General features: G+C 39.3%; 1 protein-coding gene across 1 annotated transcript in view; it reads left to right on the top strand.

Annotated features, from left to right (window-relative positions):
- Positions 1 to 797: 797 nt before the first annotated feature.
- The window catches only part of LOC113234936 (COUP transcription factor 2), a 156,168-nt gene continuing 138,895 nt past the window's right edge, over positions 798 to 18,070 (top strand). The window contains exon 1 of the mRNA XM_026470457.1: positions 798 to 1,164. Within this exon, the coding sequence (XP_026326242.1) occupies positions 798 to 1,164 (367 nt within the window). The remainder of the gene's footprint in view (positions 1,165 to 18,070) is intronic.

Raw genomic sequence — 18,070 nt, 5'->3', positions numbered from 1 at the left:
GTGATGTTGTGATTTGTTGATTTCTACAAAATGTTAAAATATAAATGCTTTTCAAAAGCACATACGTAATTATTGATGGTGAAAAATGAATGATTTTTTAATGCAAACTTTGCACATTATTGTCGATATTTTTGTGTTCCGATTTGAAAAATTATTTAATATCTACATAAAATACTGCATCAGACTCATATAGTATAAAAAAGCCTAAAAGAACGCCTTACGTCGTAAGCCGTAAATCTACTTCTATCCTTCACATAAATCGTTATATAGTATCTATATGAATATAATAAGTTCGTATTTATTGTGAAGCTCCGCGCAAATACCTTAACACTTAGGTATAGTTGTGGGTAGGTGTTATCAGCCGAGCAGAAATATGGAGGCTGCGGGAAAGTTGATACAAAGTAGAATTTTCAGGTACCGTCTGAAAAAACATCCAAAGCACATAAAACTTAAATAGTTAACAACATTTAAGTCAACATTAAGGCTTTTTAATTTCTTTAAATAAAACATTGTTCGACACAAGACAGAATTAAAATTAATAAATAATTCTCTTTTTTTCAAAATGGCTACTTTAGTATTTACAAACAATAGGAGAACGCTATTTTATCATATCTATAATAATCTAACCAATACTATAATAACAAGTACGTTAAAAAAAATGTAGGAAAAGAAAAACTCGCGTCGGTTTTCCTTCCCGACGGTACTTGGCCGCTGAAAGATTTTCACCCCCCGCGGGGAGGGGGCAGCGGTCGAGGTGGCGGGGCCTTCGCTCCCTGCCCCTGCGGGCCACCGGGCCAATGGCGGAGCGGCGCGCCCTGGCCCGACCCGAGCTCAGTCGCGAGCTAGCCGCGACCCTTGACACACAAGCGCGTCGCGCGTCTTCTCGCCCCGCGACGGCAACCGGCATCATCACGCACGGAGCGCTAGTTTACGGCGGGGTCAGCGGCCCGGGGCTTTGCCCTCCGAGAGGCCCTGACCTTCCGCCCCTGGAGCTCGGCTTCCGCGGTAGCTGGCGCGAGGACGAGCTCCTGCCGTCCACTCCCGCCAGCCAGGCCGCGTCGACGCAGAGCGGCTCCTCCGCCACCGACAAGGGCCAGAACGTCGAGTGCGTGGTCTGCGGTGACAAGTCCTCCGGGAAACACTACGGCCAGTTCACTTGTGAGGGTACGTAATTCGTGAAAGTGAAAGTGTCGTGTCAAAGGTTAATAATGATTACACGCCGTGCGGTTACAGTGTTGTGCCGATTTGGAACTTTGTGTGTCGCGACGGAAACTGCATTTTGTGTAGGCGTATGTTAGGATAATGCGATGCGCAGATTATTGTGTGCTTTACTTCCCTATTGTGTGCTTTATAACGGGCGTGTAAATGCTAATTTTGACAAAACGTACTAAATACTTGGAGTTCAGAGTTCGTTCGCGGCGGTAACCTGTTTGGTAGAGATAGTACGGAGTCGGAACACGATGGAATAGATGCGCAATTACGAATAATTATGAGCGCGTGCTTTAAGATACACTAATAAAGTTTTATATCTCCGTATATACGCATTTTATGTTTGTGAAACGCACTTAAGGCCGCTTCTGTTTACAATACCTTACTAATTTTTTTTTCAGATTTAGTGAAAAACCTTAAGTGCCTCGGAAAATTTCAAATTTAGTTACAACTAGATGTACAAATTAAATCAATAATTAAAAAAAAAACAAGGCCATTCCAATAAGAATTTATAAATAAATATTGAAACTTTCGCAAAGAAATCAAATATAAACCTACTGCCACTTTTAGAAATCTTTTAGCACTGCCCTCGCTTATAAAATTAAGACAACTCAGTAGAATAACAAGTAATTAGTCATCGCCCCTAACCTCAAAAATCTCAATTAACTTCGTAATCAGATGGCAATAGGCGCAAGTTTTCATAAAGTGCCTGCCGCGGGAGATAAGGGGCGCTTTTATGCAAATCTCAGAATTGTTGTTTTGTGAGTTACGCCTCTTTCGTCTTATACAGTGATTAATTTGTCGTGCAACCAAATTTAGTTTTGTTATTAATTAAAACTGTAAATACTTTTTTAATTGTATCTATTTTTAACAATTTTCTGCCACAATTACGTAACTAAAAATAGTAAAAATATATAATATATCTAATAAAAATCAAGGAATTTTAACAGTTACTTCCCATACGTTACCATAGGTATTCACTAAACAAACCGGCATTGTAATTTGTATGGACGTATAATGACATGTTTCATGTCGCTAAATAATTACCGATAGCCTTATGATAAAAACAATGACTTGGGAACTTTTAACTCGCACTTACTTCCAATTGAAAGTTGTAATTACAAATAATTAACATATTTTTTAATTTTTTTTATTTACAGTTCTTATTATGCATTCGTCTTCTTGACAAATTGCATCTATGAAATGTTAACTAATTTTTTTTGGTGAATATTTGTAACGTAATCTTACAATAAAGTAATAAAATAATATAGTACCTATAATAAATAATATAATAATAAATAAAGAAAGAAAATAATACTCTTTATTTATCAAATAAAAGAGGTTTTACATTATCATGTGGCTCTAACTTCTAAACTAACATAATAAGTATCTGTATCTTGAAAGTCAGATTATTCCCAATAAAACAAAGTAACGAAATAAATACCAAAGTAACTAAAAGTAACTAAAGCGCTTGTGTTATGGAGTTCGGTAACAACGACGGTACCACAAACACTCACACCCGAGATAACATAGAAAAGTTCATTTTCTACACTGATCCGGCTGGGGATCGAACCCGTGACCTTAGAGAGCAAACCGGTGTGCAAGCCACTTGACAACAGAGGCCGTCACACGGAAGATACTTTACTGTAGGGACAAAATTTAATAAAAAAAGTAGGATAAAAAATAATACTAAAAACAAATATAAAGCAATTAAAACAAATAGTATAAAAAATATATCAACGTTTTAAAAGTGCAGTATCGCGACTTGACAACCAATTGAATGCATCACAGTTTGTCCTCACTCTGACACCTGCCGTAATTAGTACTAACTTATAGCTTATGTCAATCTCATTCTGACAATATTATAAATAGTATTCGTATATAAAAAAGTTAGTCACATGTCTATTACTATTATTGATACAAAGGTGGAACTACATAGAAAATGTCGTTCGATGTGACCAGTGTCAAAACCAGTGTTTAATGCCATGCCGAGGCCACCGTTCTAAACCATCTGAGCTTTTATCAACTGTTATCAATAAACGAGTTTAATACTACACAATGATTACCCTACGAAAAAGAAACCAATTTCAATTAAATGGACTTTGGCCGTAGTAGAGGAAGTTCGTCCAGGGATGCCACCTTACCTATTTCTACCGCTAAGCTGTAATGCTCACATTTCTGCGTTTCGGTTTTGAAGGGTAAAAAAGGTGGTGGGGAAATTACAAGCACATTGGACTTGTCAACTTATGTCTCAGGGTGACGGCCGCAGAGGCACTGCAACTGTTAAGGGCAGGTGAGTCGCTTACCATCAAGCGCACGACTTGTTTATCCCGTCACATTGCGAGCTAGTTTGGCGAATTCTTTATTGAATCAATCACAACATAATGCAATTCATTACTTAAAATTGTTGTTGCAATTATTATGTTTGTTGCAACAATCTCTGTGCTTTATAAGCTCAGATTGAAACAAGTTACATTAGCTGGAACAACATCTTGTTTATTTCAATTACTTTTGTAGTGCGGATTGTTCGCTTTTGAAAGCTTTACTCAATAATGACAAAAATATTAGATACGGCGCGGTTAGTTGGACGAGGAACGAGTTTATATCAAGTGCATGAATGTAGCGAACGTTGACCACACGTCAAATAAGCGTTTGTCATTTATTGAATGCGGTCTTTTTGTTAGTCTCGATTGCTCATAACGGTTGTGGTTGTGGTTTTTTAAAATTATTTGTGCTCTTTTCTCTCGTTCTGTGTATTATGTTACGTAAACAAATATAATTGCCAGAATTTATTAGGTTGTGGTCTAAAGATTCTACCATCGAAATTAGTCGATAACTTTTTATACTGAAATGGGAGATATACTTATATACAATTTAATTTTTTTTTTATGATATCAGGTGACGGGACGAACAAGTCATACGGCTAGTGTTCAGAGTCTATAAAACCTCAAATCGCTTTGGTTGATTCCGCTTAACAGTGAAATCAATCGCTTTGGAGAAATCATGGACGTATGGAGAAATATATAATACAATTCAGGATATACCTATACTGATTTCTATACGGTGTGAAAACACGATTCCTAAAAAGTTTTAAGCTTAACCTCGAAATTTTACAAGAAAACCGCTACATTCAATAGGTACTTTGTATATACCTATGATTTTTTTTTTATAACCAGAACTAAATAGAACACGTATAGTATACGATACACATTTTTCAAATGGCTTAATCTCTTTTGTAAAAAAATAAATGCTGAAATAAAGTCAGTGTCTCTGCGGTGGACCCAAGGGAAATGAGTCGTATTAGTACGGGAAAAAAATTCATTCGAGCTGAGATAGTATCGACACTTAAGCGACACGGTTGTCCGTAACAGTTGTAGTGCCACTCATCGCAAAGATTTGAGACATAAGTTGACGAGTCCCGTGGGCCTGTAATTTCACAGTAATTTCACTCACATTACTGCTTGGCGAGAAAAACAGTACAGAAAAACACTTCTCTGGACGAACTCTTTCACAAGAAGCTCTGCTGCTATTATTTTTCTGGATCGATTAAAAAAAGAAAATATTGAAAAAAATTTTTCGGGGTAAAACTATAAAAATAAAATATTGATTAACGAGCTACATAAAAAATCTTGAATAAACAATACGCACTACAAGTGGTACGCGTAACTTAGCAATTAGTGACTTCCCTACACATTACAAACTTAACGTGTGAGGTGATTCCATGATTAAACCAGGCAACGGCCTCTGCGACCCCCCTTGACCTCAAAGGCCTAACAGAATCATAATTATTGTAACTTCCACTTCTTTGCTTGTATTCTTTTAAATAAACAAACTATGCATTTCAAAATGCTGTTTTAGATGAGAATGGGAGAATTTTATTTTTTGCTAGGCTTTGCCAATTGTACAACGATCATAGCAACGATTGATAGCAACTGCTTCTACTTCTTTACCTTCCTAAAACTCTGTCAACTAACTTTTTTTATATACAAATGTAATGCATATTTGACCTCCATCTCACCTGATGGAAAGTAACGATGAGGTCGACGATGGACCAGGCACACCTAAATAATGCCTATTCACTCTCGCCTTGAAAAGGTCCAAGTTATAATGTTCAGGGAACAAGTCTGCAGGCAGGGAATTCACTCTATATAATAACTTCATAGCCGTTTGCCATATAAATATAAAAACGTAACGCTTTGTGCGAATCTTTGGAACAGGGTGGAACCCGAGCCTACGTCACTTCTTTTTTATATTTTTGTTTAGTTTTAAATAAATATTTGTATTTACTTTTGCTAGTTAATATTTACACTTTTCTTTATGTAACTTATTTTACTCTGCAATGATTTAATGTGCGTGTAGTGTTGGTCTGTTATAAATGGTGCAACTCTGTTTTAAGATTTTGCATGTACATATTATGTTTCTGATTATTTAGTTGGTGTAACAATTGTTGACTGATCAAATAAAAAAAGATCAATAGAAAGTATTTTTCGTAGCATTTTTAACCAATCAATCGTAACGAACAGTGCAGAAATAGAGAAGCTTATTAAAGACAATAGATAAAGGTGTTTGATCGTCTAATAAGACACAACAGTTTTCTTAGAAGCATTATAGAAGGGAAGATCAGAGGAAGAGAAAGATCTAGACGAGGTTATTTAGATTAGATAAAGGTAAATGGTAATAATACAAATGGTCGGCGATTACTCCTGGAATAAATAAATAAATAAATAAATAAATAAATAACGCACACACTCAACATAGCCCCGCACTAGGGAAACCCTGTGTCGCGGGTGCCATGGACACACACATAGACAACCACAAATTACACCCAAACTCACGAGAGAAATAATTGTAGGCCATACAACTATTTCTCTCCGCCCGGGAATCGAACCTGGGACCTCTGCGTGGCAGTCCGGCATGGTAACCGTTCGGCCACGGAGGCAGTAATCAATAGTCTCAAAACACGTAAATTATTTTGTTTTAGTACAATCTAAGTAATAAATCAACATACACATTGTTTATTAAATAGGCACTAAAACTAGTAGAGTGAAGGGGGCCGCAAGGTGAACCTTTAATGACTAAAGGGATTTTATAAACCATTATCATTCATTGTAATTGAAAGAATTTTTTTCGATCTAAGTCGCATGTAATTTGTTTTTCATCACACTTGCTCGTAAATGGTATGATTGCATGGTGGCTAACTTGACTATAGTGCCCCAAACAAAACCCACGGGCCTTTTTTCTTTCCATTACAGCCATTTTCGGCAAGGAGTTTTTTTTATTTGTAGCACGACATACATACATAGCTCAGGTTCAAGTTCAAACAAGGAGGTTACTAGTTCAAAATTAAAACGTTCGCTTAAAATATGCCTAAACAGAAATTTAATTTCAATTCAGCCACATATTACTTAAATACTTATTACTAAGAATTTCTTATAATTGATTTTAATTATATTCCGTATAAAAATTTAGCAATTTTTATGGCTGTATGCGTGTTTGCGTTTTACATTTTAGTTCGAGTTGTATTATCTATGGAAGAATTTAAAAAAAAACCAAAAACCCGCTATTTGCTGAATCTATGTTGTTAATCATATTTATATTATTGTATTCATTTCCTCGCAAATGTGATGAAAAACAATGTACGTATCACGGACGGTAACAAAAATACTAAACTCGAGCTATTAAAGCCCTCAGCCTTTGACATCGGGCTTCTAATAGACCCTCATTGGTAATTTCTTACTTAACGTCCTTAATGTACTACACAATATACTATTTTGTTTTCAAACAAAACGTTTCGGGCCCTTTACAGTGCCTCTACCACGAGATTACTGTGACAATTGTCGCTAGTGACCGCGTAAGTTACTTCATAATATTTTATGGCAAATTATACAGTGTCCCTAGCGGTCACAAGGAGAAACAACTTTTCCTACACAACATTTTACGCGGTAGCCAGCGATAGACGCCATTGTAATCTTGTGGCAGAGGCATAGGTCCTATAGCCACAGCTGACTGCATTGCGACCTACCTACAACCTAAAAATTCGATTTTCATTTATTTTATAAATCCATTAACATAAAACCGCTGTTACATATACATATACACAGAATAGTAGGTGAGGTCCGCTAGTTCGTTCCGTGGCTTAGTTGGTATAGATTCTGCCACGGTATGCTAGAAGACGTCGGTTCGAATCCGACCGGATCGAAGGATTTTTTTCTGAGTGGTCGATCTTTGTATTAATAATAATAAGTGTTATGTTGAAACATTTAACCCAACAAGGTGTATCAGGTGCATCTCGGTGATTATACCTGGCGCGGCCTAAACCACCCAGCCTTGACCTAGCAGGTTAACCGTTAACCTGCACTGAACTCAGACACTCTGTGTAAACAATCTGTTCTTTTTTAACCCGAGTTCAAGTGTAAATAGTAATTAGTTTGGGCTTGAGTATAACTTACTAAGAGCGTGAAAGCCTAGTTGAGAGAACGTTTGCCTTGTGTGTAGAAAGTCCAGAGTTCATTCAGTCCATTATTTTTTTTATTATACCCAGTGACGGGACGAACCAGTCGTGTACCTGGTGGTGAGCGACACGCCTGTTCATAGCCGTTACAATGCCGTTCAAAGCTTTCAATTGCAAAGATTTGAGCTATCGTGTTAAATCAAAATACTGCAAGGCTTAATACAGTGTTTTTTAATTTCATAACAACAAGAACCTTTCGGCTATTATCCAGTGAAAAGAAATTTGTACGTGTTACAATAGAAATAGCTTATTTTCCAAAGTAAAATTATAATGTCTAGGCTGGATAGATTTCTTTAATATCTAATGTACAACGTAAGTTAAATGTATGTTTTTATGTTATTAACCTCAAAAAGAACAAAATACGAATAAATCTTTACACAGCTTTTTCTCAAAGCGCTATTTTCGATATACAGTGTTTTGATTTGACACGGCAGTGACACGCACTGCCACTGCGTCTATCACCCTCCGACACTTCCCGGAGCACACAGATCAGAAACGATTTAGAAAAGTTCAGTTCCCAATTTGGTACTACTGGGAATCGAACCCGGGACCTCCCTTCCAGCTCCCACAGCATAAACCGTTGGGCCACTGAGGTCGTCAGTTTGGAATGACTAGTCCAGTTCGCATTGAACCTGTCAGTATCGTACTCTTCTTAGCAAGGGAATTAAGTCCAGAAACGGCCCTTGCGACGTATAATTCCCGTAGTTTCTATATTTTTTTCTCATAGACTGAAAACTACACGAAACAAGTCGTTTTGACCTTGACTGGGCATATTTCTAAAGTCAAATAATATAGGAAACGGATGCGGCGGGTTTAAATCCTTTTATCGTTTCGCTTTTGTCGATGGCGCCCTTCGCAATGCGATAAATTGAAAAAAAAAAATACAAAATTCATTCATTAAGCTTTATAAATAAACATGCCGGTGCCTTTTATGTGTTTTTGTATGGGAATCGATTGCCGACATCCGAACGGCCTATTTGTAATCGGAAATTCGGTTTGCCTAACGGGAAGTGGTATTCAGATCTTTACCCTATTCGCGAATGTATACTTGGAATAGGCGTAAAGTCTTCCTTATATATTTTATTCCACACATTTCTAAACTATGTGGAAATACTACTGTACAGTGATAAACGGTCAACAGGGAACGGTGTTAGGCCCAACACTAGAAAGGAAATTGACAGGTCTCCAATTTGCACCTTTCTGATCACGCAAGATCTGGAAAGTTCCTCACAAAGATATAAAGCAGAAATATTACAGTAGAGCTTCTTGTGAAAGAGTTCGTCCAGGAAAATACTGCTACCTTTTCTATTTCGCCCGCTAAGCAGTAATGCCAGTATTACTGAGTTCCTGTTTTGAACGGTAAAGGTGCTGGTGAAATTACGGGCACACGGGACTTATCAAATTATATGTCAGGGTGACACGTGCAGTGGCAGTGCCCTACAGAGTTTTGCGATTTAAAGCTCTGAGTGGCACTGCAACTGCTATGGACAGGCGTGTCACTTACCACCAGGTACACGACTTGTTCGTCGCGTCACTTGAAATAATAAGAAAACGTATTATATTAGAATTCATTAGATCATTCAATGATATTCATATAAGAAATAGATAGGCATATCTTAGTGTATAATATTATCAATACTGCCTTTAATACCACAAAGGATGGCACCACAGTAATCAAGTACGTCGACAAAATCGGCACGTGTTCGCGCATTTAACAGAATCATTTCAATAGTTGCTTCATATCTTTCAAGTCACTTTTATAGTATGACACAATTTGCGAATAAATAGAAAAGTCCTATGACGTAGTTAAAGTAAGTCATGACCATTCAGAAAGTCTTCGTTGTTGTGTACAGATAACATCAAAATCATAAGGACGATTAAACTAACTGTAGTATAGGTATTCTTAGGTTTTCGCGATTGTTACACAAAGGGAATGAAAGTAATAGTAATGTGATCGAACATTACTGCGTTTTGGTTTTGAAAGGTCGGAGTGCTAGTGAAATTACAGGCATATGGGACTTGTCAACTTATGTCTCAAGGCGATGGGCGCAGTGGCAGTGCCTCTCAGAATTCTTTTTATATGCATATTATATAATAGTTCCATATGTAGTATAGAATGAACTTCTTGAGTTTCAGCGTCGATTTCAAAGACAGATGTAATATCTGTATATTGCGCGCATCTAAAATCTTCTCTGCCAAATACATTTATTTGACTACCACAAGCATTGACTTTATTTGTAAGTTAATGACCACAAGTGACACAACACAAAAAAAAAAAGTTAAAAAAAAAGAGAAATAAAAAACATTCACACATAAGACACAAATAATTACAAAACGAATTCACAAACAAAACACAGATCAATTATTTACATGAACATAAACGAAGACGCTAAGTATAAAAATATTTTGAGTGGTACCAGTTGCCACGCCGTGCATTTGTGTGAAGTTCTTTCAATGGGATCCCTGGAAGCTACAGGCAATACCCTTTGCTGTCAATCCGCCTCGTTCCCAAGTCCAGTAACTAGAAGTTTTACAGTTACATCCACCAAAGAAAAAGGGGAAAGCTTATTTTCTGGTTAGTGTTCTCTGCCAAATTTTCGTGGCAATTTTAATTATCTGAATATTCGAACATATTATCGTGACATATAAAATAATGTTTCAGGATCCTACACTCTACTCTCTCTTTCTTTTTTAGAGCTCCTTGTGAAAGATTTCGTCCAGAGAAGTACTGCCACCTTACCTATATCTGTCACCAAGCAGTAATGTGAGCATAACAGTGTTCCGGTTTAGAAGGGTAAGGGTGCTGGCGAAATCACAGGTACATGGGAGTTGTCAATATCTCAGGGTAACGGGCGCAATGGCAGTGCTCATAAGATCTTTGCGATTTAAAGCTCTGAATGGTACTGCAACTGTTATGCATAGGCGTGTCGCGTACCACCAGGCGGACGATTTGTTTGTCGCGCTACTTGGTATTAAGAATAAATAAATAAACAAAACACTTGAATATGAACATGATAATATTCTAGAATACTTAACAAAAATTGCCACCGAAATTAGGTATAGAACATTAACCAGGTTTGGGGGTTAATGTTGCTCGCTTCCGTAGGTTTACCCTCAAGACCCTACAAGTGACCCCTAGATGGTGCTAAAGAGCAATAACTACTGGTGGTAGGCTTCGGCCGTGGCTAGTCACCACCCTCCTGACACAGTCGAGTCGCCTAATGGTTTTTACCGTGTTCCGACTCGTGTTCGGGAGTTGCCATTAGGAGGTCGGGTCTGAACAATTGCATTGCGTCTGACGACGAATTGTAGCTGCTTGTACTGCCACACTCAGCACTCGGTTCTGGAGGCTAGCGGGATCCGAAGCACGGTGCACCGCTGGCCGACCGTGGGAAGTTGAGGGCCCAAGTAGCGGGAAAGCCACCCGTGAAAGGTTGCCCCGCCACCCAACGAAAAATCCCGGAATGCTCCACCTTGCCGGTTGGCGATCGGAAGGGAGGACCAGGTGGCCATCTCCAGGGGGGTTCGGGCGTCCCCGCGGTCTCCAAGCCGATCGTACCCTCGTGTGGCAGTGTGAGCTTGGCGCTTGGTTGAACACGACGCAGTGCCTCGTTCAACTGCCTTCCTCCTGCCTATTCACTTCCTTAAAACACAAATGAAAAACAGAAACGGTAACAAATTTACACAGCGGTTGTACGTCCTCCCACTAAAAGTGCACCTCACTAACATCCGAGGTCTCTCAAATCTCGATTCGGTCCACCATCATCTTGAAACCGATAAACCGCAGCTGCTGTTCCTCGCCGAGACGCAGATCAGATGTCCAACTAACACGGCGTACCTCAGCTACCCCGGGTATAATCTGGAGCACAGGTTTCTACCTCGTGCCGGAGTCTGTGTTAATGTTCGTGATGACATCTGTGTCAAGCGTCTCAAAACCTTGAGGCACCGAGTTTTTCTGTTTTGTGGCTTTTGGTGGACAAAGGAGTTACACAAATAGTGTACTGCTGTGTTTACCGATCGCACAGTGGAGATAAGGAGACCACCAAGCTGTTCCAATGTCTGAGTGAGACTTCTGATGAGATTCAGCATAGGTACCCAGCGGCGCAACTAGCCATTCTGGGGGACTTTAACGCACACCATCAAGAATGGTTGTTCCCATACCAGAAAACCGATCACGCTGGGAGAGAGATGAGTAAACTTGCATTAACGCTAACCTATCCCAGCTTGTCAGTGGCGCCACTAGGATACCAGATGTTGAATCTCATACGGCTAATTACTTGGACCTTCTGCTGACAACTGATCCGGACAGATACTCTGTGGTTGTGGATGCCCCACTGGGTACTACCGACCACTGTCTGGTAAAAACTGTATGCGTATACTCCCCACCCGATCAGGGACCTAGTGGTGGTTTGGGTATGGAGTATTACATACCATACTCTGATGTACCCAATGGACCCCAAGCTCGTCCATGGTTTAACGCTTATTGTGGTTGTGCTGAAGCACATAAACAGTCCGCGTACCAAACTTGAGCAGATGCTCGACTACGCAAAGCTCCGAGTGCTTAGAATTTGAAGAAAGCTTTTAATAAGGCCGCCAATAAGTGCAAAAGCGTGTTACGTAGGGCCAAGTTCGACCATGTGCGCCGCATAGGGGCCAAGCTTGCCGCTTATCTAGCAGGCAGCCAATCCTTTTGGTCCCTGGCCAAAGCGGTCGAATCTAACTTTTGTCGCCCATCTTTGCCACCTCTGCTGAGGCCGGATGACTCGCTGGCTCATACTGCGGAAGAAAGGCGAATAGTTTTGCCTCACTCCTTGCAGAGAGTTCGCGTCTGGATGCTGCAGGTAACCTACCACCCACTTTACCTCAGACTGGCTGCACTATGGCGCCAGTTTGCATACGCCAAAAAGAGGTACTTAGAATTCTGCGAAATCTAGACGTGAATAAAGCTAGCGGGCCAGATAAAATTCCCGCAATAGCCCTGCGTAACTGTGGCCTGAGTTGTCTCCTGCGCTCACACGCCTGTACCGCCTCTCACTTGAGACTGGTGTAGTTCGCAGTTCGTGGAAGCGTGCAAACGTGCAACTTGTGCCAAAAAAGGGAAGTAGAGCTGACCCTGTCAACTGTAGACCTATCTCAGTCACTTCCATACTCTGCAAGACTATGGAACGTGTACTCAACAACCGTCTCCTATCGTACCTTGAATACAACGACGCGCAGCGATCTGCTGGGGATGTTCTTGTGTATGCCTGCCACATATGGAGCGAAGCTATAGAAAAGCAAGGCGAAGCACTTGCAGTGTCTTTGGACATTTCTAAAGCCTTTGACAGGGTCTGTCACGCAAGCCTTTTAAGCAAGTTTCTATGTTATGGGCTTCCCACTGACATTTGTAATTGGATCTCGGATTTCTTGAGCGAACGTTCGACTCGAGTGGTCTTAGAAGGCTACTCTTCCGAACATATCGCGATAGTTCCTCAAGGTTCCATACTGTCTGCAACTCTCTTTCTGCTGCATATCAATGATATGTTAATTCCAGGTACCTTTGCGTATGCTGATGACAGCACAGTTGTAGATAGCTACTTGACCAATGCAAGGGTCAGTGAAGAGGAAAACCAGTCTCGTCGAGAGTCCGTGGTTAGTCGTTTAGATTTGACACTCCAGGCAGTCTCCGATTGGGGCAATGCCAATCTTGTTAAATTTAACGCTACCAAAACACAGGCGTGTCTGTTCTCCACAAAACGGAGTCCCTTTGAGCTGACTCCTACTTTTCGTGATATATCCATACCGATAGCCGACTGTCTCCAGCTACTTGGAATGGACCTGTCGTCCAATTTGAACTTCGGCATATATTGAATCCATGGCCAAAAATGCAGCAAGGAAGCTTTCAGCAAAATGCAGCAGGGATTCTTTCCAGGGTGAGGCGTTACTTTACATCGGGACAGTTGCTTCAGCTGTACCAAGCACAAGTCCGATCGTGCAAGGAGTACTGCTGCCACCTTTGGGATGGCTCTGCTACATATCAACTAGCCACTTTGGATTCACTTGACAACCTCTTCAAGAGACCGTGCGCTTATAAGTAACTCGGAATTAGTGGAGGCGAAGCTGCAGAGCCTTGAACACCGCCGTAAAGTTGCCTACTTATCGGTATTTTACAGGATATATCACGGAAAGTGTGCGATGGAATTACATGATTTAATTCCGCCTTCCCCTTTCCATCACCGGGGACTAGGCGTAGGCTTGCTTTCCACCCCTATGTTGTGGATATTCCAAAGATTCGCACGAAGTGTTACGCTTCCATATTTATATGGCGAACGGCTATGAAGTGGAATTCCCTGCCTGCAGACTTGTTCCCTGAACATTATAACTTGGGTCTTTTCAAGGCGAGAGTGAATAGGCATTATTTAGGTGTGCAAGCTCCATCGTCGAGCTCATCGTCACTTTCCATCAGGTGAGATGGAGATCAAATGCGCATTTATATTTTATAAAAAAGAAAAAAGGAATACCCGGAAACGTTGCTAACCATCTCAGTACGATGCTCTAGGGCATACATATTAGGTATACACAGTGAATAGTTATTATTTTTCACAATTATAACACGAGCTAAACTCTCTGATTACGGTGCAAGTGGACAGAAATGGGTGAACACAGGTATTGTAAATTAACAGCCAAAGTTACTATTGCGTAACTCTGTTCTCTAAATTGCGTATTGACGAATCCTTAGTAATGAAATAACGTCAAAGACTTCACACGAACTGTGAAAACTGATAATTACGTCATTTACACAGCCAATTAGGTGTTAACTTGTATTGTTATTTTTTTTACAATACCATGTGACTGGACGAGTTAACTCACAAAGACATTGCCACAGAACCCGTCACTCTGCGACATAATTTGACACGTCCCATAGGACTGTAATTTCACCAGCACCCTTCAAAATATAGACATTATTTTTAGTTTAAATGTCGTTAACGTTAATTCACGGAAAGCGAAAAATAACAAAAACCAAAATCGCGTCTAGTAATAAACAACAAAGCCGTAAGTACAAAATGTTAAAAAGGTTGCAACCTGTTTTATTAAAATTTTGATCGACTGGGTTTGAAGTATTAAAAAAAATGTATGAAAAAAGAAAGATTTTTTTATCTAAATGGCGAATATTTTTTTTTTTTCAAATAAACCAACCGATATGAAGGTCGGTTGTCATGCTAAATCAGTCAATCGGCCGTTTGCAAAAGAAAATGTTTTATTACCAACTGCCTCCGTGGCCGAACGGTTACCATGCCACTGCCACGCAGTGGTCCCGTGTTCGATTCCCGTGCCGCGAGAAATATTTGTATGGCCTACATTTATTTCTCTCGCGACTTTGGGTGTAATTTGTGGTTGTCTATGTATGTGTTCATGGCACCCGCGATACAGGGTTTTCCTAGTGCGGGGCTATGAAAAAAAAATGTGGATCAATCGCGAAAATCTTAGAACTCATGGGTTTCAAAAAGTGTTATCACGAGTAAAAAGTATACATGCCCCGTTTAACGAAAATCCGTTAATAAAGTAGATCAACCTTTCATACTGAAAGGAATAAACCTGTAAGATTTTTCTATGAAACTTGAATATCCAAAAACCTGACTTGTTAAAATAAGCCACAACCACTAAAACAGCAATACTCGCTCTTCAATCCTATCACATGAATACTAAAGCGTGCCTCGATAAACCGCATTAGTGTCGTGCCCATAAAGTGTTATTTTGATGTCGACAAATCCACTTTATTAACAGACCTCCTGCGCCGTCCACATGCAACTTTATCTAAATAAAACAGCACTGTGTGTAGGTCAAATCGTACTTAAGTCTCGATAGTGGTAGAACGACAAGGTTCTCGGTTGAAGCGCTCCTTTTGACTTAAACGCTCACGTCTGCGAGAACAGTGATCCGAGTTGACACCTGTGTCTAGTGATGCGACATTATCGATGCCTAATCATTTTCGATATCGAGGAATATAACAAAGTATGATTAATTTAAATAATATGTATTCTAATATTTATATTTTTGTTTATAAAAGCCATTCATTCCAAGTAACTTAACATATTATTAGTTATCAACTATGAATACAATATTCATATTTTGTATCCTCATTTACGTAGACCAAAACATAATTGATAGAATGTCGAAGGCATTATTTGGCTATTGAAAGACCATAAATTAAAAAGTGTCACGAAGTATCGATAAAGCAGCGTACAAGATAGCCCCACAAGCCCCACTACTGACCACTATAACCGGCCAGTTTATGGTATGTTTTGTCCCGCGATACCGTAGCAGTTAACCCTATCTTTACGACCGCCTCTAAACATAAGTGTCTTTCCAAACTTATTTATTTTTATCTCATTCCACTTTTTAAATTGAATCCACGTTCGGTCCGTGTGTGGCTCTCTTGTGCGCCAATAAAACTGTCAATAAAACGCTCCTCTGCTTGAAACATGCGGCCTTTAATGAAAATTTGAGGCGTTTAGTATAATATTTATGTGAAATAAATAACTTCTAGTCTATGCCTGATGTATCATGGCCTGCCACAATAGATTAAACATTCAATTGTATTGCCCATTTCATAATTTTCAGTTAAATAAGTGATGTGTCTCTCAATATGAAACTTGAGTACTTTCTGCTTAGTACGTTTTAGATACACGAATCTATTTGGAATCTTGTTTTACTCCAACCCATCACTAATTACTTTCAATTCATTTTATTAGTGTACAAGGGCAAAGAGCCCTTGAAGAAAAGATCATCGGATACTAACTAGTAAGGTATGTAGTGTTTCGTGAAATAAAGCACCGGTATGAAATCATCCTATATGTAGCAGCTTTCGTGTAACTCATAACCCTTTAACAGGGTAAATACTACACGCCAGTTGACTTTTATCGACACATTTTAAAAATATAAGCCCTTCAGTGTTTGTCACATCGTAAATCGGAAATTTACGCTTTTCTATCCATAAAGGGGATTTATTCTCACGTCATAGTGCTTTATTAGCCTTTTATTAACAATAAATTATGTGTTCTTATGAACTTTAAAGTGTTTAAAGTGATTTTCTTATAGTATATTCCCAGCGGTACAGGTTGATACAAAGTAGTATAGGCGAAGATGGTTAATACCTTATGAACTCGGAAGTCACATTGCCCATAAAACTAGAAAGCCTTTTTTAAGTAACACTTGAGGAGAAAAGAATAACAGTTTCAATAATGTTCTGATTGTTGTTAAAATCACGTCATAATTTCATTGTTGTGAGGAAGCGACCAAAAATTCTGAAAACGGGCAACCAAACGATTGTGGTAAATTCCTTTTTTTTCTCTCTCTTGAAATATTCTCGTATTCACTAGCGAACTAAATAAGAGTCATTACAAAATTTTAAATAACTATAATATTACAAGTAGCTGCTAGCTAAAGTTTGTCCTCTGTGCGTCTGACATACTCTGGGTAACAATCGGCGAGTACGTTACGCCGAATGGCAAATCCTTTCATCACGATGGCAAACATGCCTCACACTTCAGTACGACGGCTACTACTGGTGACGCGGGTAGCGGCTATAACTTTTGGGCCACGATGGTATAGTGTATGCTTCTTACCGTATCGATGGAATACATTATAATGCTTGCCGTCGTAGTGGTAAATTCTTTTGCAAATCGGCGTAAGGTACTCAATGTACGCTAGACGTACAAGAAAGCAATGGTAAGTCGGAAGTAAGGGGGGGCTCCTTTCGTGCACCCCATCGATACAACAAGAAGCTGAAATTAATGTAAATTCAAATATAAATAATTGTCAAAAAACAACCGTTTGTATGGTACCAAGTGAAGCGACACGCCTGTCCGTAGTTGTTGTAGCAGTTGCAGAGAGAGAGTTTTAAATCGCAAAGATCTGAGAGTCAATGCCACTCCGCCGTCCCTGCCTAAGACGTTATAACAAGTCCCGTGTGACTGTAAGGTGCATAGCCTTTACCGTGCAAAACCAAAACGCAGCTATGGTCACATTAAATGTGACAGTACTTCCCTGGACGACCTCTTTCACAAAGAGCTCTACTGCTACTAAAGAAAGCTTGGCTAGTGTTAAAGATTTATGCTTTTAGCGGTGCTTTTCCTAGGTCTTTGAGGGCAACGGGATGCACCACGTTCTGTATTAACCATTTATTTATTTATTTAAATACTTTATTGTACCACAAAGTAAATTACAAAATTTCAGAAACAATTTAAATATTTGTGTACAAAAGCAAAAAGCATATTTAGTACACTCTGCAATAATTACACGAAACCTTAAAAATACACAGCTTATGAAATAAATTAAAATTGTTATTGTCTTAAAAAATACTTACCGTAA

This window comes from Hyposmocoma kahamanoa, unplaced genomic scaffold (genome assembly GCF_003589595.1).
Source record: "Hyposmocoma kahamanoa isolate Upper Pololo Valley unplaced genomic scaffold, ASM358959v1 86, whole genome shotgun sequence".
Lineage (NCBI taxonomy): Eukaryota > Metazoa > Arthropoda > Insecta > Lepidoptera > Cosmopterigidae > Hyposmocoma > Hyposmocoma kahamanoa.
The sequence above is the reverse complement of the archived record's forward strand: the minus strand, read 5'-3'. Positions and strand labels throughout refer to the sequence as shown.